Genomic DNA, 26,145 nt, shown 5'->3' on the forward strand with positions numbered 1-26,145 from the left:
TACAGTGTCATTGGGAAGCTTTCAATAAGCCAACAGAAGTTCGAGACGCAGCCTAAGCTGTATCCTCGTTGTCATGGCAACGAAAGTCACACACCGCTCACTGGTAGTAGGGAGGGGGCACGGCATCGCTCTCGCTGCTGAGCCGTCGCTGAAAAAAATAAAGAGGAACCTATAAACCAGCAGCGACGGAAAACCAGCGGCTCCGCTGTCATGGCTGGCAGCGGTCCGTGATCCTCGCCCAAAGAGGGATCTCTACAAGATGTCTCAACCGACGTAAAGGTACGTTATAACGTCCGTGCGGTTTACTCGCAAGCCCTCTGCAGGAGATTCGGGGTGACGTCATGGCCTTTCTGACTGAATGGGAGTTTTGCTTCACTTTGCAGACACCACTTGGCAGGGCGCAGATTGAACGATTACACACCTCCGATATCGCTTAAATCCTTGCAGTACTAAGCGTGTTGCGCTGATTTGTTGACCGAGGTGATACTTCTTTACTGGGGCTTTGCTCCACATTTCGGCGTAGCACTCCTTTGGATAGACGAAGTCAACCATGAGATTTTAGCATAGGAGTATCTAGCTCTTGATCGTCGCACGGGGATTGTGTTTCAAATGTATGGATTGCAGAGATTCGCTCTGTTCAAGTCTGAATAAAGTGAGACTGTTATTCTTCGGATTCGCTTACCCCCTTTCTTTGCGTGTGTTTTTAACGCCGGCGTTCATCTGTCTCTTGCCGATGGTGCGTGAACGTGCCTAGAATGCAACTCATCTAGATTGCGCGTTATTACCATATATATAAGCTTCCACTCTGCATGAAGCCCTCTACTCAACGAACACGCCTCGTGTACTTGTGACGAGATATATCTGACCAGTTCTTACGCGCTACTATATCTAACGCAGTGAGCGAGACGGCCCTAGCAAAAAAAAAGTTATCATTTGCATTTAGGATTGACCGGTTGTACCTGTACTCTAACGTTCTTTATAACCCATATCACTGGTTTGTATCACTGCTGTTTTGCAGCAATGGTAAAATGTGTCTGGGGTGAATAGCAGTTATGCACTTACCAGCAAGCTTTTTGACCATTTATGGTAGTGTGTGAATGAGTGTGGCGCTGCCTATTTATAAACAACATCGACCTTGAAATTAAAGTTCCAGAACTCCGCTATTACCTGCGAAGGGACGGAGTGGGGATCATGCTATGTAATCATTGATGAATGACTGATAAATGCTTACTGTTAAAATTTGTCATGAGTTTAATGTAAGTATGTGGCTGCAGCAAGTCACATCTGAAATTCAATTAGACTGCCTTGTCTGCTTTAGTTCTCCTTGTTGAGCCTACACCTTCAAGCATGGTTTGCTAAGTCTCGACTAACATGACAAATTGTGCTTCTTTCAGTCTTTCGTGCATTTGCCATGCTTATTGTGATCGCTCATGGAAAAGACACCTTGGCATCTCATCACTTGTCAGATATCGTGCACACCTGTAGGCTTTGTACAGTTGCTTCGGCACTGTGAAGTTCATCCTAAATTGAGGAAACTTTACTAGCATGCATCGCATAGTTTGTATTGTCTACCTACAGGCTGGTTGAAGTTACCTCATAAAAAGATTTGATTTTGTAAATATTGACAGCTTGACTAAAATATTAGCTTCTCAGCATTAAACAGTAAGCTATGTCCATGGCTGACACGTGGTGTGTTGTGGACTGAGAACAAATTGAGCCTGGACTGCTTGTATGTTAAAATGACAAAGAGGCTGTATTAACTTAAAGCGGAGGTTTTATAAACTGGGAAAGACCAGAAAATGGAGTACAGTTACCTTTGCCGATGACCATTGTTGCAAGCAAAGTGTTATGGCACCAATGCTGTTCTTTTTATTTATAGATCTCAGAGGCTACGTCACACCGTTATTCACCTCCATTTGGTGATCATGGAGTCCTTTTGCATCATTAGTGTCATGAGTCTCAATTAAGTGGTGTCAGAAAAAAAAATTGCATGTTTAAATTTAATTTTCGCAGAAATAAATGTTTCTTTTGCTGCCAAACAAACAGCAGCATAGCTACAAAGAGCCAAACATTGTATTTTTACTAGGAAAAAAAATTTTGAGGAGTTGTCCGCAGTAATTAGAGTTGGCCTGTATTGATAGACTGCGGTATTCTGACGGCAGAGAGATCACTCTTGCTGAAAACAGAGCTTTTTTTTAAGCTAGAAAAGGCAAAAACAAAAAAAGCTAAATATAGGTGTCACCATCACCAGCTGATTTCGCGAGTAAACTGCATGCGTCGGCACCGAATTTTGGCCATTGATCCCAAGGGTTAGCTACACTGCCATTCATTTCAAAATGGTGGCCAGCACTCCTTCTTGGTGCAGACATCTTGAGTTTGAATCGAATGGTTGGAAAAATGTTAAATGAATTTTCTCAGCTACAAATGTCTGTTTTGCTTCGGGACAAACGTGAACATACCCAGAACGAGGCATAGAATCAGTTTTTACTGAGAACAGTAATTCGATAGAATTTTATCATCAGTGTCACTTGAGTTTCTAAAGAGGTTCTAGGTTTAAGGTTTATTTTTCGGTCAAATACATGGCTGAGGAGAAGGGGAAAAAAGCCGTAATTGCGGCTTGACGAAGCTCACAACCCCTATGTTGCTTCGAATTTTTCAGAGAATTAGCGAGGTGAGGAGGAAATATTTTTTTTGATGCACTAGAGTAGTCTTTAACCTTGTTGGCCCACTCTTTTACTGTGCTTTCATTTCCAGGTATTTATCATTTGCTGTGCAGCTCTTTACCTTGCCATTGTCCGTGTCTGTTTTCTTTCAGATGCTTTTCGTTTAAGTCTAGCAATATTCTTATCTTCCCGAACACTCTACCACGTATGGGCCAGTGACCTTTAAAAACCTGGGAAGAGATGGGCAAAACTGTAGATATGGTGAGGAACTTGACTGTCCTTGCATCTCTGGGCATAGATGCCCGATTTCATGTTGTTGATGTGGCCTAATTGTGAAATGTTTGCTTCTTTTGTGAATTTGTCGCACAGGCGAGGTCAGCAAAGTCCGAATCTGTCAAAGTTGTTGTCAGATGTCGACCGCTTAGTGAGCAGGAAATTGCCAACGGCCATGAAAGGTGATGCTCCCAACCTTGCTTGTTTGTTTCTGTAGATTTTGAGCACAGGTTCGAGCACTTTTCCAAAAAATAAAATTGGAATTGGGCTGCTATATGCAATGGTTGGGCTTGTGAACGGCCATGTGAGCTCATTTTTAGCCGACCTGCTATATCCTTCAACGTATTAATATTCTTTTTATCTGCTGACTGTGTTCGGAGGTTACATTTGTACATTGTAATGTGTGGCTGAGTGTCAACAGGCTAAGTGGGGTCACTTAGTGGGTCACACGCACACATATATATATGTATATATAAAGTACTATAAGGTCACTTATTTGTTTGGTGAGTTTCATTAATGTGGTGCGTTACTTTACAGCATTCCATAGTGAACTGGCTTCATCACATGTTGCTATAGCTTTTGGCATACTGTGTCTTACTGTGCTGCTGAAGCTTCAAAGTAGCATGCAACGTCCAGAGTAGCTGCACGATGTCCCATAAGTTGCCCTTTGCATATGCAGGATTGTCGACCTCTACCCAGACACTGGAATTGTAACCATACGCAATCCAAAAGCAGGAGATGTTGATTCTTTGAAGCAATACACATTTGATGCAGTATACGATTGCAAGTAAGTCCTGGTCCTTCTGATCATCTGCAAAAGGGTTGGCTGCATAGGGATGTAGCATTGGGCACTGGTCACTTAGTTGAATGTTATGCTCACTGAAGGTACTACTGGCTCTTCACTACATGTGCTTAGCACACTGCCTCACAACTTCCGAAATACTTTTTCGTGAGTTGAATATTTCACTCACTGAAGGTACTAATGTTAGGCTTCATTGCATATACTTCTTAAGAAACTCGCCTCCGCGCAGTTCCTGAAGTACCTTTTCATGTGCTAGGCTTCTAATGCATGCATATCCTTTTTCACTGCAGTTAGCTGTCTGACCTCATAATATGCTTACATCAGTTTTACAGGCTGATGATTATTTGTATGTATGTGTATTTATATGCATGTGGGCTGTGTGGGGTGCTGTAGTCAAGTGCTCTGGATTAAATTCAACTACCTAACACTTGTGCACTCGTGATATCGTCGAAGCAGAAAAGATAGCCAGACTAGGAAGTGCTTGTGTAAGCACACCTTCTGTCAGACTTTCTAAAAAAGAAATTGCCTACCTATGTTCGGGCTGATTTTCGCATATCTTGTGATTTCACGGCATTGCTACAAGTATATAATGTTGTATGTCTTTTCCATTAAAGTTGTTGGAAGTTATCGCTGTGTTTGTCTACTCGTTCGCTGGTTCTTTGGCTTGTTGTGCTACTGGTCAGAAATATGAACCAACAAGACCAAATTTCAATGTTACCTGGTACAAGATCTTTGCTTATACAGTACTTGAATTTTTAACTGGGAATATCTAGATAACAGACTTGGAGCTTTGATGTCCTTTATTGGCTGGATTAGTGAATTCTTGCTATTGTTTCAGATATAAAAGCTCTTGTTCTTTTTTTTCTGTACAGCTCGAAACAGATGGATCTCTACGACGAGACGTTCAGGCCGTTGGTCGACTCTGTGCTGATGGGATTCAATGGCACTATTTTCGCGTATGGCCAGACTGGCACTGGGAAGACATACACTATGGAAGGTTGTGTGCAAGTCTCTCTCCTGCTATCATTTTGCTTTTATTTTGTTTTAGTAAAAACCGTTGTGGTAACAAAATCAGACAAAGAATTTACTAGCTCTCAAAACAGTGATTGTCTGTTCCTCATATGTGGACTTTGCTCGGGCATCAAGTTCCCATTCACACATTCTTATCCAGGAATAAGTGAAGTATAATCTTACACTATCATCACTGGAAAAGCCGTGCTATCTTTTTGTTTGGGGCAGTAAGTAGAGGTAATGTAATCTGAGCAGAATAAGCTGATCTTTTACTTTTGTATTCAGCTATCACCAAAATACTGTGAGTGAATGTCATAATATTATTCAAATCACCAACCTTGACTAAGTTGTTGGTGATCTTGCTAATTAGTTATGAATTGGTTAGGAATCTCAAGATGGCAATTATAGTGAACAGTTATAAATGTCAGAATGCTAGTTATAAATGTTGTAATTATATGCGCTTATCTCTGAGGTGGTTTGCTGTTTTGAGATTTTTATCTCTTTGTACATGAAGTATACCATATCTGTTGCCCTAAAGATATAAAAGCCATGTGACTGTTACAATCAAGGCCGAAGCAGTCTGTACATTCTTTTGACACTCGATGCCTCTCACCAGGCAGAGTTCCAATTCATGGCAGGCATACACATTCTCTTTTTTCATTTTGTCCTGGGGGTAGGTTCATTCAAATGCCTATCTTGTTTGTTTGTTTTTTTTTCACATTTTCATGTCGCGTTATTGTTCCCCGTATCAAGCTTGTTTTATTCTTGCTCCAAACCTCACTCCCCTCCCTCGGACAGGCATCGCCAACAACCCGGAGTGCCGGGGCGTCATTCCCAATTCCTTCGAGCACATCTTTAGCCACATCGCGAGATCTCAGAATCAGCAGTACCTTGTCAGGGCCTCTTATCTCGAGATTTATCAGGTGAGCTGTGCACTTTTTCCTTCCCGCTAACTCTTGTAGTGTTCTGTTGTTCGCATGCTGCATCAATAAAGTGACCTTCCTATGAGCAACGTTCACTTCCCATTGTCTACGGCAGGAGGAGATTAGGGACCTGATCTCAAAAGACCAGTCCAAGAGGCTGGAACTGAAGGAGAGACCTGACACTGGCGTTTATGTGAAGGTAAGGACTCGCTTTCAAATGGTAGTGAATATGCTACAGCTTGACACTGGCGTTTATGTTGAGGTAAGGACTCTCTTTCAAATGGTAATGAATATGCTACAGCTTGTCTTTATTGCAACTGTCACGTTTGCAATGCAGGACCTGTCTTCGTTTGTCTGCAAGAGCATCAAGGAGATTGAGCATGTCATGGCAGTTGGAAACCAGAACCGATCCGTAGGGTATGAACACTTCCTGTTACGTTTTTAGTCTATTTCACTGTCCAATATAAAATGACGGAGCCAATGTAAAGCCCGAGCCTTTGGTGCATTAAACTTCTATGTAATCCGAATCAGTGCTTCAAATCAAACCCAGAGTTTGTGGGCTCAGCAAGCAGATTATGACTCTTCTGAGGTTGCATGCTTCCCTGGGGTCATCCCAGCGCACTACTCTGTTATTTCGTTGAACACCGTGGGCTTAGTTTTACACAGTGGCTTGAGTGTACTTTCTAGAGCCGCAAGATAGCGTTTCATCCCAGGTTCAGAAGTTCACTCTGTTCCGATTAACTGCCCTCGCATTTTAAACTTCCAGGCACTTTTGTTGAGGTATGCGTTTCTGAATTGTAAAAGGGAAAACTTTGGTCGGCTTAAAGCCATGGTATTTGTCTCTTAATCAAAACAGTCGATAATACTCATTCGTGCTCATTTAGTGGTGGGTGCGTAACCTTGCAGCAAGCACCTAATTAGCAAGTAAGTAGAGATCAGAGCTTGGGTTAGAACTTGTGGCCAATAGACTGGGTTTTGTTTAATAAGCCTCCTTCTGATATACCATGTTGGCCCCAGTAATTCAAGAAATACTTCCATTCACTTCACTTTATTTTCCTGAGAGACCTTCTTCGAGGGTATTACAGACTGGCAGGTTACAGACTGATAAATAATATTTGTACAAATCTTTAATACTGAAAAACTGTAATGTGAAAGTACCTCACACAAGAAGCTTAAAGGTGCAGTGAAGAGGAATCTGAACTCCTCTTTTTGCCGTGGGAACTCAATCTACACGTTCCGAGCATTCTTAGAAACTTCGATTTATTGTTCTGTGTGACCGATTTCCCTAATTAAATCGAATTAACGCTGGCTCCCGCCTTTTTTTTTAAAAAATTCTCACTGTACGATGAGCGGAGTCTACCAATGCGTGGAGTGCCTTTCACCCAGTCCCGTGGCGGCTTGCCGCTCTGCCATCAGCGGAGTAATACGTAGTAATCCGTAGAAGCAAATAGTTCGCGCGTATTTTTATTTCTGCGGGCTTATTTTACGGCTATATTATCTGCGAATGAAACTATTTATTCACGAAAACCTAAAAAAAAAATAAAGCGAAAGTAAAGCCTCCGGAGCTGGCTCAAAGGCACTCCACGCGCTGGTCGACTCCGTCCACCGTACGGGGAGAATTAAAAAAGTAAAGGCGGGAGCCGGGCGTTAATTCGATTTAATTAGGGAAATCGGCCACACAGGGCAATAAGTCGAAGATTCTAAGAATGCTCGGAACATGTACATCGAGTTCCCGCAGCAAAAAGACGAGTTCAGATCCCTCTTCAGTGCACCTTAATGTTATCACTTTCACCTCTTTGCTTGTTGCTCGTAGTCATTGCTGCTATTAGGCTTTGATTCAGATCATTAACGAAGTTAATTTATATGTCTATCTGAAGGAGGCTTTGTTACATATCTGATTTCTGCTGAAGCCTTTTGATTCTGCATGTTTATGCTTGTATTTTATTCCTTATGCAAGCTTCTTGGGTTTGAACTTGAAGATGTTATTTGGTGTTCTGCAGTCCACCTTTGTTTTCGTTTTCCTTGCAGGGCTACAAACATGAACTTGCACAGTTCGAGATCGCACGCTATATTTATAATCACCGTGGAGCACAGTGAAGTAAGTCATCTTGCACAGAAGGACTTATTATTTTTCTGAATTATAGTCTAGCCCACTTATAGCGGCCGAAGTTATAACAAATTATAACAAATTAGTATTATAACAAATGCCCGCTTGTTATGAACACGGGTGGAGCTACCGCCAAAATATGTATTATGGCCATGGTAATGCACCTCAGATAAAAAGACAGCCGCGGCCGCGCAACTTGACTATAACGAACGAGGAGGCACTGTAAACTCCCCCACAGTCTAAAAACGCATGTTTCCCGCCAGTGCAGAGACTGAGGAGGGTTTCTGAGTGCTCGTGATCTCACCAAAGAAAGGTATTGAAACTGAAGCTTATCACCGGCCAAGTGTGCCTGAAAATTGGAATCAGAAGCATGGTAAGCTCTAGACAGGGGCAGCGTTGAAAGTGAAACTACTGCACATGGCCGCTAATCAGCTAATGACAGCAATTTGAGAAGTTTGAATAGTGGTAATGTGTCATACCTGACTGGCACTGCCAGTCACGTGGTGTGCATCACCTGCTCAATTGGAACTCTGCCTTCTGCGCTGCTGCCACGTGCAGGCAGCACACAGAGGTCAGCCCTTCTTTGTCACCCTTGTGTAAGCAGTCGAGCAGTGTGCACAAATCAATGAAAAATTTCAGGGGGCACTTTGCCTGTCTAAAGTGCGTAGAGGCGAAAGCATTTACTGCACCACTTTGACTGCCTCTGTGGCACTGGTGGCGTCACATATAATTGAGTACTAATTACTAAGTTATGACAAGTCACTAATTAATGGTTAATTGTTGATTAATGTCTGAATACTAATTAACAACTAATTAATGACGCTTAAGCTTCGCCTTTAGGAGTGGGACGCGACAATGAAGAAAATGAAAATTGTATTTGAGGAAGGGAAATTACGCAGTAACTGTCTCTGGTATCTCGGTGGACACCTACACCTCATGGAAGGGAAGGGAGGAGGATGGGAGTTAGCGAAGACACGGTATTCACTAGAGGCGCCTTTGTTCATTCCTAACCATCGAGCTGGCATGGCGGAGTGGATAGCATGCTCGTCTCGCACTCCGAAGACCGGGGTTCGATTCCCGAGCTCGACCAATTTCCTACTCGGTTTTATTTATACAGTAAAAAGCTCGTTAATTCGAACTTCACGGGACCGGGAAAAACGTTCGAATTATCCGATGTTCGAATTATCGAATGGCCGGGAAAAAACCAACAAGAACCATTTGCATTACGGAGTATGTAGGGTATTTACTCGCGTAACGAACCCACTCACATAATGAACCCACCCACCCCCGATTTCTGCCTAAGAATCTGAAAAAAAAAAAGCGTCAGCCTTTAACGCTTCCCTCCGTTTGGCACCATCACGGCCCACAACGCATTTCTTGCGCCAAGATGCTGCGCAGCGATAACATCACTTTTGACGTTAGCTCCAGCAAGGGGGAAGCGAACTTTGGCAGAGTGCCAGCGCTTGTTCGGTTGCGCAAGCCTCGTTTTCAGCACTGTCACGGCCCCCCCCCCCGTTCGAATTATCCGTAGTTCGAATTATCCGAAAATTCGAATTGTCGAGTTTTGAATTAACGAGCTTTCACTGTATATATGGCCTGACTAGAAAAGTTAATTAGGCTAATTGTGTAATTAAGGAATTAACTAAGCTCAGTCTCACTTACTTGGGGCATCACTATACGATCCCTTCAATTGGTTGCATGGTTACTAGCCAAAGTACACTTGGCCCCGTTTGAAATTCGCGCACTGTGATGTCAGGACCTGTTCGACCAACTGAAAAGCGTGTCATTTCTGTCGACAACTGCTGCTTACAACGATGAGACATTAAAGGCTTTCGCCTTAAAACTGAAATCAGACAGTAGCGATAGCTTTCAGATACAGTGCTAGTTCCCAACTGGTTTGTATACCTATGCAGCTCCACTTCCACGCAACGGTTGCTTAGAAGAGTGCACTAGCTGTGGCAAGGTGTCGCTTTAATTTTGGCATTTCATGCAACGGTAATGCTACTGTACATCCTGGGCGCGCATGTGCTGCGGTAGCTTCTTTGCTGCATCCTTACAACTGTATCGAAGATTGAAGACGAGGTTGCCGACATAGCACCAGTTGCCATGAACACCTCAATTTACTGTGGTTATTATTGCGTCCACAGCAAGTGCCTCGGCCAGGAGCACATGACTGCGCGACAGGGAAAAAGCATCTTGATAGGGTCTGCTTTGAAAAAAACACATGCACAGTGAACCTTTGAAAGAAATAAATGCCACTTTTGTCTGACTAACTCGTTTAGTGCAAAAGCACTACTTCGCAGGGCCAAACACAACCAAGAATCTTGTGGTGACCCTCACCTTGAGGGTGCAGAAATAAAATAAATATTGCCGTGACTGGCTTGCAAACCTGCGGCAGCGTAAACAAATCAGTTTCACTGCCCACTACTCGAGAGCACTATGCCATCTCTGCAGCCGATCACGCCTCGTGTTAATCGGCAACACACTCTCACACTATGCATTGCACATTGTCTTCTGCACAAACTTTGATTTATGGCCTGAACAGATCAGATCAGCTTAACCTCGACTAGAGCTCAGCATGAGCCTAATGTCATCGCCAGACGTGCCAATCACCCAGTAAAGCAAAACCATGGGCCACCAACCAGGCTGAACACGGGCTTTCTCATCTCTACTCGGTTTAAATACATTAAAACCCTGCCACTTGTTTTGACTTTAAGAGGCGAAGTCCACTTACTACGACCTTGAGATAGAACGAATGCAATGTGCGTGACCGTCAGGTTCATTATAAGTGGGCTCGACTGTACACGTTTGTTTCCTTTACAGCAGGGATCTCAAACTAATTTTCCCACGTGGGCCGCGTTGGCTGACGGGGAAAGAGCAGCCTATTTTTTATGCCCCTTATACTAATCATTTAAATTTCTGTGTTGGCTCGGATGCTGCAAAAGTTGAGCTGTGACTCATAGTTAGGGATAGTGCACAGTTATGAGAGATAATGCTCCTTGGTATGTGCAGAGAATATGTCTGATTGCCAGTGTGTAAGACGTGAGCAACCGTGGTGAGCAGTACACTGTCACGCAGTGAACAGTAATAAAAAGATATGATGTGAGTGGAATGGAAACCAAGGTGTTACTGGCATGGCACTTCTGTAATGGAGTTCATGCCAGTGAGCTGTACCCCAGTGCCTCATGGGCCCCATGTGGTTCGAGGGCCTCATGTTTGAGACCCTTGCTGAGGAGTAGTATTGAACAGTGTACTGTCAAGCTCATTGCATGAGGACAAATGTCACTAAAAGTGCACTGTTTCAAATGGTTCCAACAGCTAGGACCAGATGGCAAGCATCACATCCGAGTAGGGAAGCTCAACCTCGTCGACCTGGCTGGCAGCGAGCGGCAAGCCAAGACAGGAACGTCTGTAAGGCACTTGCACATCCAGTCTTTGTTCATTTAAGCCTGCTTGCCCTCCACGATCAAATTTGCCTTTGTCATTATTTAATGCATGCAGTAGTACAGATTATCTCAGCAAATTCGCAGATGCATATAAAGATTGAGCATGCATGAAGTTCTTGTTTGATATGTAACTTGCTTTGCTTTACAGATGTTCAGTGTAGCGTTGTGTAAATGATGCGCCAAGACAAAGTAACGTTGCAGCAGATCACTGCTTTGCTCTATCAATCACTGTTGAATCCACTTTGCACTTTCGATTGACTTATACATTTGATGTGCTTTCATTTGTTTTGCTTTTCTAATGTTGCTTTTATGCTCGTTTCTTGTTTGTGGCCAGGGTGACAGGCAGAAAGAAGCCATCAAGATCAACCTTTCGCTGTCGGCGCTGGGCAACGTCATATCGGCGCTTGTTGATGGCAAAAGTTCTCACGTGCCTTACAGGGACTCCAAGTTGACACGGCTGTTGCAAGGTTGTTATTGATCTGATTGTTCTCACTGTTGACGCTTCGCCACTGTTTCTTTTTTTTTTTTTCGATTTGTTCATGTTCATTAACCAGTGCTCCCACATGTTGTGCTCTTGGTCACCCACTCTGACTAGACTCCCTAGGGGGCAATGCAAAAACCATCATGGTGGCCAACATTGGACCAGCAAGCTACAACTATGAAGAGACCCTGACCACGCTAAGGTACGATGATCCAGTCTTGCCACTTTATCAGGGATGCTTAACTGCTGTTGTTAAAAACATCTGCACCCTCACATCTGACTGCTTTGAATGTGTTTTCTTTGTCCTTAATTGTGACTTGAAATAGGTACGCCAACAGGGCAAAGAACATTAGGAACAGGCCTCGAGTGAACGAAGACCCAAAGGATGCACTACTGAGAGAATTTCAGCAAGAGATATCAAGGTGAGTTCGCATGGAGGCGATGTGCTTTTGTAATCTTCGTCTATAAGCAACATTTAGCATGCATTATTTTTCCCATCAGCAGTGCTGTTTACTTTTTCTCTTGCAAAACAGCATGCAATGATAAGTGTAACAGAGCAACTAGGTTGATTCCTTATGCCTCCTCCTCTTATTATTTTTCATTTATGGGGAAAGAAGAGTGGTTATGTTTGGGAGGATGCCAAAGGATTGACACTGCTGTGTCTGTTGTAATGTGAGCAGATTTAATGTTTTGAAATGTTACATTAAAACTGCATTAACAAAAGAATTGCAGCCTTTACTTATTTCTATGTTTATCAGTGATGGCACATCACTCATAGATTGACACGCTCACCCAGGTATGTATATTGTCACGTAGTGGTGACTGCAGTCCGGCGAACAGGAACACAGCGAGAATGTCTTCGAACGAAACTCTTTATTTGGGAAGACTTACACCCGCAAAGAACTCGGCGGCGGCGCAGCAACAAGCGTGCTTGGCGGTCGTCGAACAGAATACCCGCCGCTGTCGGCCGTGCTCTCTTTAAAGCTGATAGCGAACATTCGAGATAAAGCTTGGGAAGTTACTAGAACATTCTGGCACAAAGTAGAATCGGCTCCGCCTGGATGCGATCAATCGAGATAAATCTAGGCGCGTCTTGCGTCACAAACCAAGCGATAAAGCGGCGTGCCGGCAGCCTTGAAGCATGAACAAATAAACACAACAAAGATTCGCGGCAATATTAAACAAAGAAGTTATGGTTTCACTGAAGTTAGCAGTAAAGCCGCAGGCCTTTGTGGTTTCATAAACTTCTTATTTTGGAAGGCATCCGCTGCTTCCTTAATTATTTCAAGTCTGAAATCCTGGCATATTGACGGTTGTAAATGACGCGAACTGATTTGCCTTTGCTTTTGTAATTCCTCAGCTGACTTTTTCAAAAGAATAAGGCTTTTAGTGCAGTAGAGAAACCGTGATGTGTAAGCCCTCTTGCATGAGATTCACCTTGCAGTACCACACTTTTAAACATGTTGTGCAACAGGTTGAAGGCTCAGCTGGCAGCCCGGGACACCAAGAGGAAAAAAAAGCGACCTTCATCCAAGGAGGTGTCGCCAGGCTCGGACGAAGTGGGCGACGGAGACACGGACGACGACCGTGCCTGCTCTCCATCCTCACAGCAACTGATACTAGACGAGGAGAGGGTGGCCATCATGAACGACCACAGCCTCATAGCAGAGGCAAGTTGCTTTCCACCTATTTTCGTTTCTCATTTCTAACTCTCAAACTATAATTCACCACAGTGACGCCTTACTGATATGATCAAAACTCCACAAAAGTCAAAGCAAACTGATCTTGGAGCTCCGAGCATAATTGACCAGGCAACAGTACGCCATCGCTGGTTCCAATAGGAACAAATGAAGTCCTGATCATAGGGGCACAAGCATAATCACTTCTTGCACTATATAAATGCATTAGCATTAAGGGTCCCATTCAGCTGCAACCCCAGCTTCGTCAACGTATTGAGAAAAGCAGGTGGGTCACCTGCCACCTAGGTTGCGTGACCTTGTGATGTCATCACAACTTATTCACCATGGCGGGTGGGAACGTGCCAATCGGATTGTGAGCTAACTGCCCACTGTGGCAAATGGCAGTTAATTTAATGAGTGGCCGCGAGATGTCGCTCGGGAAGAGCAACCTGGGTTTCACTAGCCTCACTGGTGGATGAGTTTGAAACAGCCACCTCCAAGGCCAGTGTCACATCACTTAACCACTGCACCACTGTGCCAGGAGTGGTATGAGGACTCTCCATGATCTATGAATGCAAGGTAGATACTGACCAGTTCCGCATATAAGGGGCATGTAGGCAGAGCCTCTGAGCATCTGGGCATTTTCCGCTTTTTTGTTTTGTGTTTTGTAGGGGGGGGGGGGGGGGGTACTATTGGGACAAATATCTCCCAAGACATGTGAGCAGCGAATGAAGCAAACAGCTCTGCTTTTGTAGTTGTCCAAGATCACATTTGTGAACGTGACAGTTGGACTCATGTGCTGTAGTGTCGTGTCCGGTCGCTGTGTTGAATGCAGCGAAAGACGCACACGGTACTTTTAGACTTCGTTTATTTAAAGCTGAAGAGGGTGCGACCAGCGTCGACCGAGGCAGGAGCCGAACTGGCCGCCCGAAGAAAGGAGGGAGCTGAGAAGCGTCCACGGGAGGGAGTGGCTTCCCAGAACAGGAGGAGGGTGCGGGGGCGCACCGTGGGGGGGCATCTGGTGACAGCGTGCGACGAGGGGCAAGTGTCGTTAGGAGGAGGATTGAGTGGTCGTTAGGAGGAGGATTGAGTGGTCGTTAGGAGGAGGATGCGAACTGTCGTTAGGAGGGGAATGCGAGTGGTCGTTAGGAGGGGGCGCACACACACAAAAGCAATAAGGGGACACAACACTTCCTTCCCCCTTAGAAAGTTGCCTGGTATCGTGCAGGGGGTCGGCGCTCACGCGTGGAGGCGCGCTGGCTTTGTGCGCTCGGGGGAGAAACACTTGTAGGCTGGCTGTTGTTCGCTGTGTCTCCTAGGTCTGTCCTGGGCGAAGTCTCTTCTTCCGGGAAGGGGTGCCAGGCTATGTGGGAAGATCGTGCACGTGTTCTCTCCGCTGGCGGACAGCTCTCAGACGGCGTCGTAAATCTACGCAGCTGGTTGAGATGTCGGCGTGCTACTGTGCCATGTATGTTGACGAGCCAAGAGCGCAGGCCTATGCGTCTGACAATTGTAGCTTCCTCCCAGCGTGGCTTTTTCAGAAACTGTCGGGCGAGGACGCGCTGCCCCTCATTAAGCGTGCCGCAGCGCGGAATTGCTTTTTCTTCCCGGAACGTCTCTGCCTTTGGCTCGGGGAGGATGGCTGTGAGCTGGGTTCGCATTTCACGCTCGAACATCATTTTCGAGGGGGTCTCGCCTGTTGTGCTCTGAACCGTCGTGTGCTGCTTGAAGAGAAAGCGCGCAAGGCGGCGCTGCAGCGAGCCTGTCTGATCTCTTTCAAGGGCGCGTTTTAGCTCGGCTACGTAGCGCTCGGCTTGTCCGTTTGTCGCTGGGTGGTAGGGGGCCGATGTAACTGATGAGATCCCGTTGTCGCGATAAAACTTGAGGATCTCCGCAGACACAAACGGTGTTCCGTTGTCCGACACTACCTTGCGCGGCAGGCCGAACGTTGCAAATAGTGATCGGAGGTTGTCAATGACTGCTGCCGAAGTCGTCTGTCCCATTTGCCTTATCTCAAGCCACTTTGTGTAGGCATCTACGACCACAAGGAAAGTGCAGCCCTCAATTGGTCCTGCAAAATCAATGTGCAGTGTGTGCCATGGTGTGTCTGGCTTTTCCCATTCTGGGACAGGAGCTTTCGGCGGGGCGCTCCGGCTGCTCTGGCAAGGCTTGCATTCTCGCACCACTGTTTCGATGTCGTTGTCAATGCCAGGCCACCACATGTAGCTTCTGGCACACTTTTTCATTGCAACGATGCCCCGATGTCCGGCGTGGATGAGAGACATAGCTTGTGCGCGTAGTTCTCTCGGCATCACAACTCGGGACCCAAATATGATGCAGCCGCGATGGGTGCTCAACTCTGTAGCTCGCCTGCGGTAAGCGTCGAAGTTGTCCCCTTTGAGTTTATGCACGTTGCCTTGTTGAACAGCTGTGTAAACTAGCCGGAGATCTGCGCACTTCTGCGTAGATGCTGCAACTGTGCCTGCTGTAAGCGGAGGTTCTGGCAGTGCTTCGAACATCAGAACGTCTCCTGGTGGAAATGGTTCGTCAACAGTTGCGTCTAGTGGCAGACGGCTTAGCGCATCGGCGTTTTGATGTTTGCCGCATATCATCACGCCTAGTGGAGAAAACCAATTTCTCCCTAGAAGGCTTGATCCTGTGCCCTTCACAACAAGCAGAGGTAGCGTATGGGTCTGGCCGTTGTAGTTAACCTGCACGTTGGCAGAGCCCAATAGTGGCAGATTCTGTCCTGACCACGTTCGCAGGTGCGTGTCGTCTTGTTGCAGGGCGGGTGCGTCAGATGGCCATGAAGTTCGGAACGTGTCCTCACTGATCAGAGTACAGGCTGCGCCGGAGTCCACCTCGAACTTAATCAGCTGGTGATGTACGCTTACTTCTGTAAAAATCTTCGGTCGCGTGCCGAGATTCATGGTGTTCAGGTCGTACAACACAGATGGTGTTGCTGATGTTGTTCCATGGAGATCAGATAGCGGCGTATTCTCTGAGGCGTTGACGCTGTGATTAGGCTGGGAAGGTGACTTTATCTTGGCAAGTCTCCGTTTCGTAATGCATGCTCTTTCGATATGCCCTCGCTTGTGGCAAAAATTACACGTGGCTGACTGGAATCGACATCCCTGGGGGTTGTGTTGGTCGTCACACCGCCAGCAGCGTTGTGCCTTTTTGACCGATTTTACAACAACAGAAGGCTTGCGCACCTGGTTGCTTGTCTGGTGTACCGGCTCGGTGTTCCGGCGAATCCCTCTCTGCTGGTGACCGGCGCTCTCCGCTCGAACGGCGATGTCGTAAGCTTTGCTGAATGTGAGGTCCTTCTCAGCGAACAGGCGCTGCTGCAGTGACTCGTCACTCAGTCCGCACACAAATCTGTCGCGTAACATCACGTCCAAGGGAAGCATGGTGGTGTTAGCAGAAGAAGCTGCGTCTCCCTCCTGCCCGGTAGCTGTTGTCGACAGCGTTCCAAAATTGCAGTCGGCAGCGAGCTTCTTGAGCGCGGCTACGTAGGCGCTCACAGTTTCTCCTCCCAGTTGATCTCGTCGTTGGAAGCGAGCCCGGCTGTAGACCTCGGATGGCCTTGGGTCGTAGTGCTTTTGCAGCGCTTTTACGATGTCGTCGTAAGACACTGCCGCTGGTGTGCTTGGCTGAATAAGGGCGCAGACAGTATCGTAGGTCTGCTCCCCGCACAGCGTCAGCAGGTTGGCCCTCTTCAAGGCTGGGTCTGTGATGTTGTTAGCTTCAAAGTAGAACTGAAGGCGTCCAACCCACGATGACCACGATGAGCCGTTGAATTCTGGTATCTGATTGGGAAACCCTCGCGTAGCCATGGCTTGTCAATAGCGTTGCGTAGCGCGGGTCGAATCCACTTTCTCGTCGCCACTGTCGTGTCCGGTCGCTGTGTTGAATGCAGCGAAAGACGCACACGGTACTTTTAGACTTCGTTTATTTAAAGCTGAAGAGGGTGCGACCAGCGTCGACCGAGGCAGGAGCCGAACTGGCCGCCCGAAGAAAGGAGGGAGCTGAGAAGCGTCCACGGGAGGGAGTGGCTTCCCAGAACAGGAGGAGGGTGCGGGGGCGCACCGTGGGGGGGCATCTGGTGACAGCGTGCGACGAGGGGCAAGTGTCGTTAGGAGGAGGATTAAGTGGTCGTTAGGAGGAGGATTGAGTGGTCGTTAGGAGGAGGATTGAGTGGTCGTTAGGAGGAGGATGCGAACTGTCGTTAGGAGGGGAATGCGAGTGGTCGTTAGGAGGGGGCGCACACACACAAAAGCAATAAGGGGACACAACATGTAGCGTGTATTATTCAAACAGGGCGATCATTAAAAACGTATAACCCATGCGTCTTGGTCGCTTTTCTTGTGTCCTGGATTATTTTGTCCTTGATAATTCGTAAGGCGCATCCATGTCATGCGAGTAGCCCTAAATGCATGCGTTTGTGTGTATGTTGGATGTGAAATTTGTGTACGATTGTCACCACGCAGACTAACCTGCCAAGTGCATGACCTGGCAAAGCTACTCAGTAAACACTGGAAATTCTCTCTCACTCTTGAAATGAGATTAGTTGCCTTACCAGCATTTAAATGACCCGGTGTGGCCTTTAATGTGCAGGAGCGGGAGCGCCTCCTGGGTGAGGTGCAGAAGCGTCAGGAGCAGCTGCTGCGCGAGCAGGAGGCAGCCGACAAGCTGTCCCTGAAGGTGCGGGCCATGGAGAGTAAGCTGCTGTCGGGTGGCAAGAACATCGTCGACCACACCAACGAGCAGCAGCGTGCCCTGGAGCAGCGGCGCCAGGAGATCGCCGAGCAGAAGGTGCAGTGGCGCCTTCTTTTGTTTTCGTTGGCAAGGGTTAAAGAAAGCACGGAGCACAACAGTTAAGGGGGCATTGATGGTGTCATCTGCTTTATTGATCTCGTCCATGTTACCAGTGAAGTCTAACACACTTCCAGCTTCTCATCTTAACCCGTTCACCGTTTTGTTATATAAACAAATTTCTTAACAAAACTGCTTATTTTTTTATTCCTGATTTCTATTATTATTGCAATAAAAAGCATGCATTCGATCAATAAGAAATATTTGAAGCAAACACGAAGTCATATTAGCATATTCAAGTTTATTATTTCTCACAATACAGAAAACCAACTTCCTCCTGGTAATGAGCGATAAATACATTCAAGCAAGTCATCAGGCGAGCTTATAGCGAACGTCTTACCAGGAACTGCCAGAAAAGGAAACCGAACGGGTCGCGTAGGGATGTTACTGACGTCGATCTTCATCCACTGACGCGCGTCATCACTGTCGTCCTCGCTCTCTGAACCACCATCGTCTGAAGAAGATGACGACGAAGAAGAGCGTCTTTTCTGAGAAGACAGGCCAGCAAAACACACTTCATTTTCGCTGGATGCCATTATTAAAACCCAGGTTACCATACAAAAAAAGTTTAAGCGGTAGAAGAAAACAAAATTAACAGGTCCGTGCTGCCATCTGTCGACCAAAATGTCATTTAAGACACACATGAGCGCTGCTCGTCTGAAATGCTGAAGGGAAGAACCTATTCAATGAGGACGAGCTACAGTCATCCAAAACGGTTTGGGGACGGCCTGGCAAGGACGAGCGCAGCTCGTCCAAAACGGTTAAGGGGTTAATGCAATAGTATTGAGGCTCCTGTTCTGCAGAAAATGTGGAGGTGTCGGCGTTGTGAGCAAAAATTCCCCGGAGAAGCAACTAGGTAGGCCACCTAAGTCACGTGACTTTGTGGCATCATCGCAGCTTGCCCACCGTATTGAGAGCAAACTGACCACAGTGGCAGGTGGCCGTTAAATTAATGAATGTTCGCTCTGGAAGAGCAACTCGGGTTGCACAAGCCCCACAGGTGGCAGCACCTGCCATTGCACGGCATGGCACATTGCTTAACCGCTCCACCACTGCACAAGGAGTGGTATGAGGACTCCCAGAGATCTATAAATGTAAAGTCGAGAAAGACCAATTTTGCATATACAGTGAAAGCTCGTTAATTCGACCCCCGTTAATTCGGCAAATCGGATAATTCGACGCGCGCGCGAGGTCCCTACAATTATACATAGGAGTCTATGGGGCGAAACTCTCGTTAATTCGAACAAATTCTGCCGTGCGTCGGTTAATTCGACTTCACTCCGCAGCCCGCCAACCCGGTGTGCCGAGAGCAAAAAGAAAAAAACACTGTCATGAGCGGCGCTACTGTACGGCTGATAGGCCATCCCTATGGTCATATCATCCATCCATCCCACCATCCATCCGAGGAAGCGAGTTAGCGGCGGCCGAAGCGGCTGGCGTCTTTTTTTTTTGTGCTTTGTTGTGTCGCAGCAGTCGCTATCACGGTTATTTACGGCGCCTTTTTTGGTAAATGCGCGCTTTGTCAGCGTGTTTACTGCGCTACTTGTTGCTGTTTTGTTGCGACTGAGGGAAGGGTGAAAGGAAATCGCAAGGGATTGCCTACTGGCTCAGCCACCACGGCTGCCATGTGCAGATAGAGGAGAGTTAAAAGATCAGAGAAAAAGATAGAGAAAAGATAAGACACCCGTCCACAGTCCCCGTGCAGATAAGAGGAGAGTTAAAAGATCAGAGGAAAGATAAGACGCGTGTCCCAGCAACAACGCCGTCCCCGCGGACGCTGGTTGAAAAAACAGATAAGCGGGGAGCGGCGCTCCCTTCACCTCCTCCCCGCGCTGCTTTCCGGTGGGTAGCGCGCAGGGCCTGCGCGCCGCCTCGCCTTCGTGTCCTGTCAGCTGACCGAGGATGAAATAATTGAAGTGACAGGCGCTGACAACGACGACGATTTACGATTGTGAGCAGTTGCACCAAATGCCGAAGTGCACGGTGAAAGAAGCCGCAGAAGCCTTGTCCGTGCGGGAGGACTTCTGTGAACAAATCCCTGACGGCGCGTGTGCCGCGGAGCACCTGGCAGCTGTTAGAGCTATTGTAGTCGCTCAAATTCGCTCGAAAAAGCGGACGGTGATTACAGATTTCCTTGCCAACTAAAGGTATACGTCCTGTTGCGGCAAACATTGTTTTTGTTGTTCATTCGATAATTCGACATTCGGATAATTCGACAATTTTTCGCGGTCCCGTCAGTGTCGAATTAACGAGCTTTTACTGTATGGGTATTAATTAACCAATTACGCTATTATGTCATACCCTCAAAGTAGAGTGTCCTCTCCAATTTTTTTGTCTTATATTGACTTGAAGTCTGGCTGTGCAGCCTATTAGAGTGAAGACGCTAAAGCACGGGAAAAGCAGGCTGATGTAGCTGAGGATTAGATAAAATATGGTGATGTGGTTAGGAAACTCACAGTTCGGTGAGGCTGGCTCGGAACAGAAGTATCGGGATCAGGGGCTGCAGGGAGAAGTCTCTGTCCCGTAGCTTAACATAACGAAGCTGATGGTGATGACTGTTACTCGTTTGCATCCACCTGAACGCAACCATACAGATACGAACGGTAATGACGGTGACAAGCTTTGAAAAGGCAGGTTCCACTGACTGGTCAGGAGGATCACCTGATGCCTTTGAGCAAGTGCATAGTGTAAGGCCTTAAAGCGCAAATTTGGATTCACCCATAGTGAGATGTAGCCTGACAGAGTTCAGAGTGTGTTCCTATTCTCCCCTTGAGATTAAGAGCATATAGGTACTTGTCAGCAAGCCTGTCAGAATGCAAGGTGGTTTTGTATGTCAGTGTTCGACTGTTTCTTTGTGACATTATGCATCTAACCCCGTGTTGTCCTGTTCTGGTGTTTGATTGCAATCTCAGGTTGACATAGTGCCATATTTCTTGTTGCTTCATGCAGATCGTCTGTTATAGGCTATTGCATAGACTTTTTCCACGGATCGTATGCTAAACGGATTTTGTCTTCTGCTTGCAGCGGCGGGAGCGAGAGATGCAGCAGCAACTGGAACAGCAAGAGGAGGGCACCTCAGAGATAAAAGAGACATACACATCTCTCCAGCAGGAAGTGGACATCAAGACCAAGAAGCTCAGAAAAGTAAGGAGTTCTCAGACACCTGCTTTGAAGTTTAATTAGCTGTAAAGAAAGGTTTACATTGCTTTTCAGTTTTGTTGTTTCCAAACTGCACTGCTCCAAGTGAGAAGGCGAACTCCTAATTATTTCTTTTTCTTTTCTTATTACGTGGGGAACAGCTTTTTGCCAAGCTGCAGTCGGTGAAGACGGAAATCCAGGACCTCCAGGAGGAGCACTCGAAAGAGCGACGCGACCTCGAGCAGACTCAGAATGAGCTCACCAAGGAACTCAAGCTCAAGTAAGCACTGAGTCGTAGCAACTCAAGATGAGAATGTTTTAGAGAAGTTTTAGATGTGAGATATCTGCAGCTGTTTTTCGTAAATGTTTAGGCACCATTGACTAGGCATTGTAGTATATAGTAATTGTGGTAAATAGCTCCAGTGGGAGCACCTATTATGTTGACCATGTGGTTTACAGGTTGGACTTAACTTTATAACAACCCCTATGCCATGAATACTGTTGTTACTTCCCCTTTTCTCTTTATGGTTCCTATTTGTTAAATTTGAATTCTGTGATTTCAATCAATACCTTGCATGTCTAATGCATTTAATTGTGAGTGCTGTTAGTAAACATTCAGACTACTAACTGGATTTGAATTTGGCAGTGACTCAAACAGTGCAATTCAAGTTGCCTATTTGAGGGAAAGACTGTGTAGTAACATTCGTGTAAACTGCGCAGCAACATGAACGCTGGTCGGCAGTGAACAACAACATTTATTGTTGAGGACCGCGATTATATACCCTCGCTTACTGAGAGGGTTCCAGAAAGGGAGAAAGGGAATGAACGATAGGAAGTCAGGCCAAAATGGGGTGTGCGCGCAGCTGCCTTGCTGGCTAGCAGAAACCAAACGAATACAACAAGGTGAAAACTTTATGGAAGGGAGGCTGAGTTGCTTATGTCCTTCTCAAAACGTCCGCTTTTCCTTGATGCAAGCTTGGTTGAATTCATGCATGTGCGACCACAGTGGTAGCTTAGTGGCTTGAGCATCTGCTTCGCATGCGGGAGGTACGGGGTTTGATCCTCTGTGCCGCCATGCATTCGCCAATAATACAGTGGGTACAAGCTTTTCTCCGGCCTGGTGCTCGGCTAATCTGAGGTGAAATGCTGGCCAAACGGGTCTTTGTTTTGGCCCAACCTTGTGTAGACAAGAATGTCTTGTGCCATGACAATTTTTGGCCAAAGCTGCCCTTCCGTCATAAAAATACATCATCATCATCATCGAGTGCATATGAAATTTCAGCTGACTGTGCAGACCTTTAACACAAAAATTCACTGTAGAGTCTGTTATGGTACGGTGAGATGAAGTGTGGTATGTGGGGTTTAATGTTGCCTAAGGCTGCACGCAGGGTATGAGAGACACCATATTGGAGGGCTCTGGATTAATTTAAACCACGTGGATGTCCTTAACGGTTACTGACATCGCACAGCTTGTGTCTTTTGCATTTCAGCCTCAGCAAAACGCCGCCTCAGCAAACGCCGCCTCTGTAACCATATGCCTTAGCCACTAAGCCACTGTGGCAGGTTTTAGAGTAGGTCAGTTTTATATTCGTAATACGCTGCCATAACATCGCTTAAGAAACCTTGTTTCAAGCTGGCAGGGGGATGTTGTTTGTTGCACAACAGGGTAACGCAAACATTTATTTAGTTTGAACTATGGATTGTTTCTGAGTCTCTATGTTCGTGACACTGTCTGCTGCTTTCAGTGTGTGAACTTCCTTCATGCAAGTGTTTTGTCTAAATCTTTTCTTCTGTCTGTTAGGATTCTATACCTGTCGTGTACTCTTTGAATCCAGGTACCTCATAATTGAAAACTTCATCCCACCCGAGGAGAAAGTCAAGATCCTGTCGCGGGTTGTCTACGATGAAGATGAGGATCAGTGGTCTTTGCTGCCGCTCTCTGAAGTGCCGGGGTATGTTTGCACCCTTTTTTTTTATGCTCACATTTAGATTGTTTTGTTTAATTGATGGCTGGTTTTTCAGCATCACCTTTTGAGCTACTTTGCACTGAAGCCTTACAAAGAAATTGTGAGCAGCATACATAAAAAGATCCTGAGGACCTATATCGGTTGGGACTGCTGCGTTACAATTACAACGAAGCTACTTAAACAGGAAATGGAGCTGTATGTAAGCTAGAAAGCACTTATCGTTCATCGGTTTTATAAGCGCATTGTAAAATATTTTGAGCAAATCTTATTTTTGGAAGCCCAGCTGACACTGTTGGAGATTGTCATTTATTACGGTCACTATTCCAATAGCTCAGCCTGCTGTTTCCCGTTCTTTCTATATTTGTTTATATTTGTTTTTGAACCTTCAGAATATTGCTTTGCGTGATCAGTACTTCACCAAATGGACTGTGCAAAGCTTGCTGCTTAAACTGAGTGCTGTAAGTAGAATCTTAATGATACAGTCATGTTTAATATGACCTTCAGGGTGGTACAAATTTGCACAATCCGCTGGCCGGAGTGCATTGTTTACAACGGATAGAATTTGAATTTCGGATATTCTGAACACCCTCTCGTGCCACTATGGATTATGCGAGCGTGCGAGCTGCGACTAATATAGCACTGCCCGCATATTGCCAACATTATGATCGTCATTCATGCGGCCCGCATATGCCAACGTCGCAGTAAACAGTGGCGCGTGGCCATAATAAATTCAATCAGCTGTAAACATATCTGTGTGAATGCATTTTCGGTGCTTCTGCATACGGGTTTTGTTAGTTCTGTCAATGCAGCCGTGCTTTCTCCCTGATTCTTTGTGTCTGCTTTTCAGGGCTATGGAGCCACTGAGACCGCCTTCAGCCAAGTCAAGCCTCAAGTCCAAGGTAAAGTCATGCTTTCAGATACATTGCATGCCATACCAGATAGATGCTGGAGAGAACCTGCTTGAGAGCAACATGAGCATGACATCTGTCATTAGTTTATAATGACAGATGATCAGTAGGCAGTAGGTCATCACCTGCTGCCTCGTTGGTGGTTTTATAGGCCTTTGTCAAGCTGTCAGGAACAGCTTTTTGCCTATGAATCCGCCAGAATCTTTCTGGAAAATAAAATGAATTGAATTGAATTGAATTGAAAAAAAAATGCATACCACAATATGATTCACAGCCTGAAAAAAGCATAAAATACGTTAGTTCTTATTTAGTTCCTGTATTTCTGCCGTCATTTAGTGTTGCCACTTTCAATGTCTTCTTTTAACTTTACTTTGAAGGCGTTTTCAAAAATTCACTTTCTTGTTCTTCTGTGAGCTGTGTCTCATTTTTATGTGTGGTCAGTGCTATACTGCCTCGTCATTTGTCCATTTCATCTTTATGTTCTTGGCCTTGCTCTTTTAGCGTAGTGCCTCTTCAAGTTCATGTATGCTGGCCTGGCTTCCTGTTCATGCAGGTTCATTCTTTCATGCCTTCTTGCCAATGTGTTTCTTGTCTCTTATTGTGCTACGTTCAGACAGTACCAGTGCTCTCACACTAAAAAACTTGCGTTATAATCGTGTGGATACACTATGTATTCTGTCTGCCTTTTTGTTTTGTAAACGTTGTCTACATCTTTTTTTTTTTCGAGACTTGCACGAAGTCAGCTTCCTTTGTTGGTGCAATGTGTACGCAGGGCGAGCACATCCTCCAAGTGGAGCTGGACATGCCTGTCCGAACGACACGAGACTATGACGCGCCGGCCATGTCGCCGCACCTCAGGGCTGTCTTGGACGATGCTCTGAGGGAAGAGGAAGATCTGGACATCGATGCTAGGTGGGCAAAGTCAGAACTTGGGAAACCTGAATGCCCAAGCATACATTCTGCACTCCCATTTCTGTTTCCATTTCTGTTTCCATTTCTGGTGACACATTTTCATTGGTTGGTCTTTTATCGATTACCATGTGGAGATGCACGAATGAGATCACACTTACTGTCATGCGACGAGGAGAGTGCTTTCCGCATATTAGTGGAAGGACCGGAAATTAAGATAAGATAAGAATTTATTGTGTACAAATCGGTTACATAAATTCAGTATACAGGTGAGGGTCCCAAAGTCAAGCGACTGTCACGGGACCCCCGGTAGATTAATACTAACTTGATTAAAAAACAAGCAGCATCACAGACAGGTACAATTAGCAGTAATAACAATAGTATTTTAAATAAGTAACATTTTTATAATGAGAATGAAATAGATTAACAGGGCAAAAACAAACAGACAAGCAAAACAAGAATAACAACAAAATAAGAATAACAATTCTTAGCAATGTCAATCTTTTCAGTACTTCCACGCAGCTACATTAGAGATACTGTGAAGGTTTGTCTTCTTTGCTGTTATGATTTTGAAAACCTAATCCTAAAAGGTATTCTGCGTAATTTGGAATTTGTTTGCATCCCTGTGGGTGTTAGCAGTGACAAGGTTTGCTTCTGAAAACACATCCAGCCAGCAATGTACTGATGTTCAGTTAAGGGGGGACACTGGTCTTGGAAAGAAAATTTTATTAATTTAGTCATAGTTAAGAAATTTTCAGGGCACATGTATTTTTGTGTGCTGATTCTAGATATGTCATTTAATTTCATGTAAAACAATTCCTTGAGCACTTATGCACTTTTTGTGCTAGTATTTTGCGGAGAGTTTTGAAGAAAGTTTGCTGCAGGAAACTCGCTGAAATGTGGGCCATTGGGTTCTGTTGACACCCACGAATACAATAAGGGTGAAATTATCACCCTGGC

At 45.7% G+C, this 26,145-nt stretch overlaps 1 protein-coding gene across 3 annotated transcripts in view; it reads left to right on the plus strand.

Annotated features, from left to right (window-relative positions):
- Positions 1-106: 106 nt before the first annotated feature.
- Positions 107-26,145, plus strand: part of Klp68D (kinesin-like protein 68D) — a 33,396-nt gene continuing 7,357 nt past the window's right edge. For all 3 annotated transcript variants that reach the window (XR_016283092.1, XM_089545591.1, XM_089545601.1), the window contains exons 1-20: positions 107-279; positions 2,816-2,924; positions 3,033-3,118; positions 3,616-3,723; positions 4,611-4,735; positions 5,548-5,672; positions 5,788-5,871; positions 6,010-6,089; positions 7,701-7,770; positions 11,098-11,190; positions 11,560-11,692; positions 11,821-11,908; positions 12,033-12,128; positions 13,181-13,376; positions 18,006-18,203; positions 21,288-21,407; positions 21,563-21,681; positions 23,237-23,353; positions 24,216-24,267; positions 25,049-25,188. Coding sequence is in view for 2 of the 3 variants with exons in the window: in XM_089545591.1 (XP_089401717.1) it covers positions 2,904-2,924; positions 3,033-3,118; positions 3,616-3,723; positions 4,611-4,735; positions 5,548-5,672; positions 5,788-5,871; positions 6,010-6,089; positions 7,701-7,770; positions 11,098-11,190; positions 11,560-11,692; positions 11,821-11,908; positions 12,033-12,128; positions 13,181-13,376; positions 18,006-18,203; positions 21,288-21,407; positions 21,563-21,681; positions 23,237-23,353; positions 24,216-24,267; positions 25,049-25,188 (2,051 nt within the window). In the remaining variant the exon portion in view is untranslated. The remainder of the gene's footprint in view (positions 280-2,815; positions 2,925-3,032; positions 3,119-3,615; positions 3,724-4,610; positions 4,736-5,547; positions 5,673-5,787; positions 5,872-6,009; positions 6,090-7,700; positions 7,771-11,097; positions 11,191-11,559; positions 11,693-11,820; positions 11,909-12,032; positions 12,129-13,180; positions 13,377-18,005; positions 18,204-21,287; positions 21,408-21,562; positions 21,682-23,236; positions 23,354-24,215; positions 24,268-25,048; positions 25,189-26,145) is intronic.

This window comes from Amblyomma mixtum, chromosome 1 (genome assembly GCF_055824585.1).
Source record: "Amblyomma mixtum isolate Tamu chromosome 1, ASM5582458v1, whole genome shotgun sequence".
NCBI lineage: Eukaryota > Metazoa > Arthropoda > Arachnida > Ixodida > Ixodidae > Amblyomma > Amblyomma mixtum.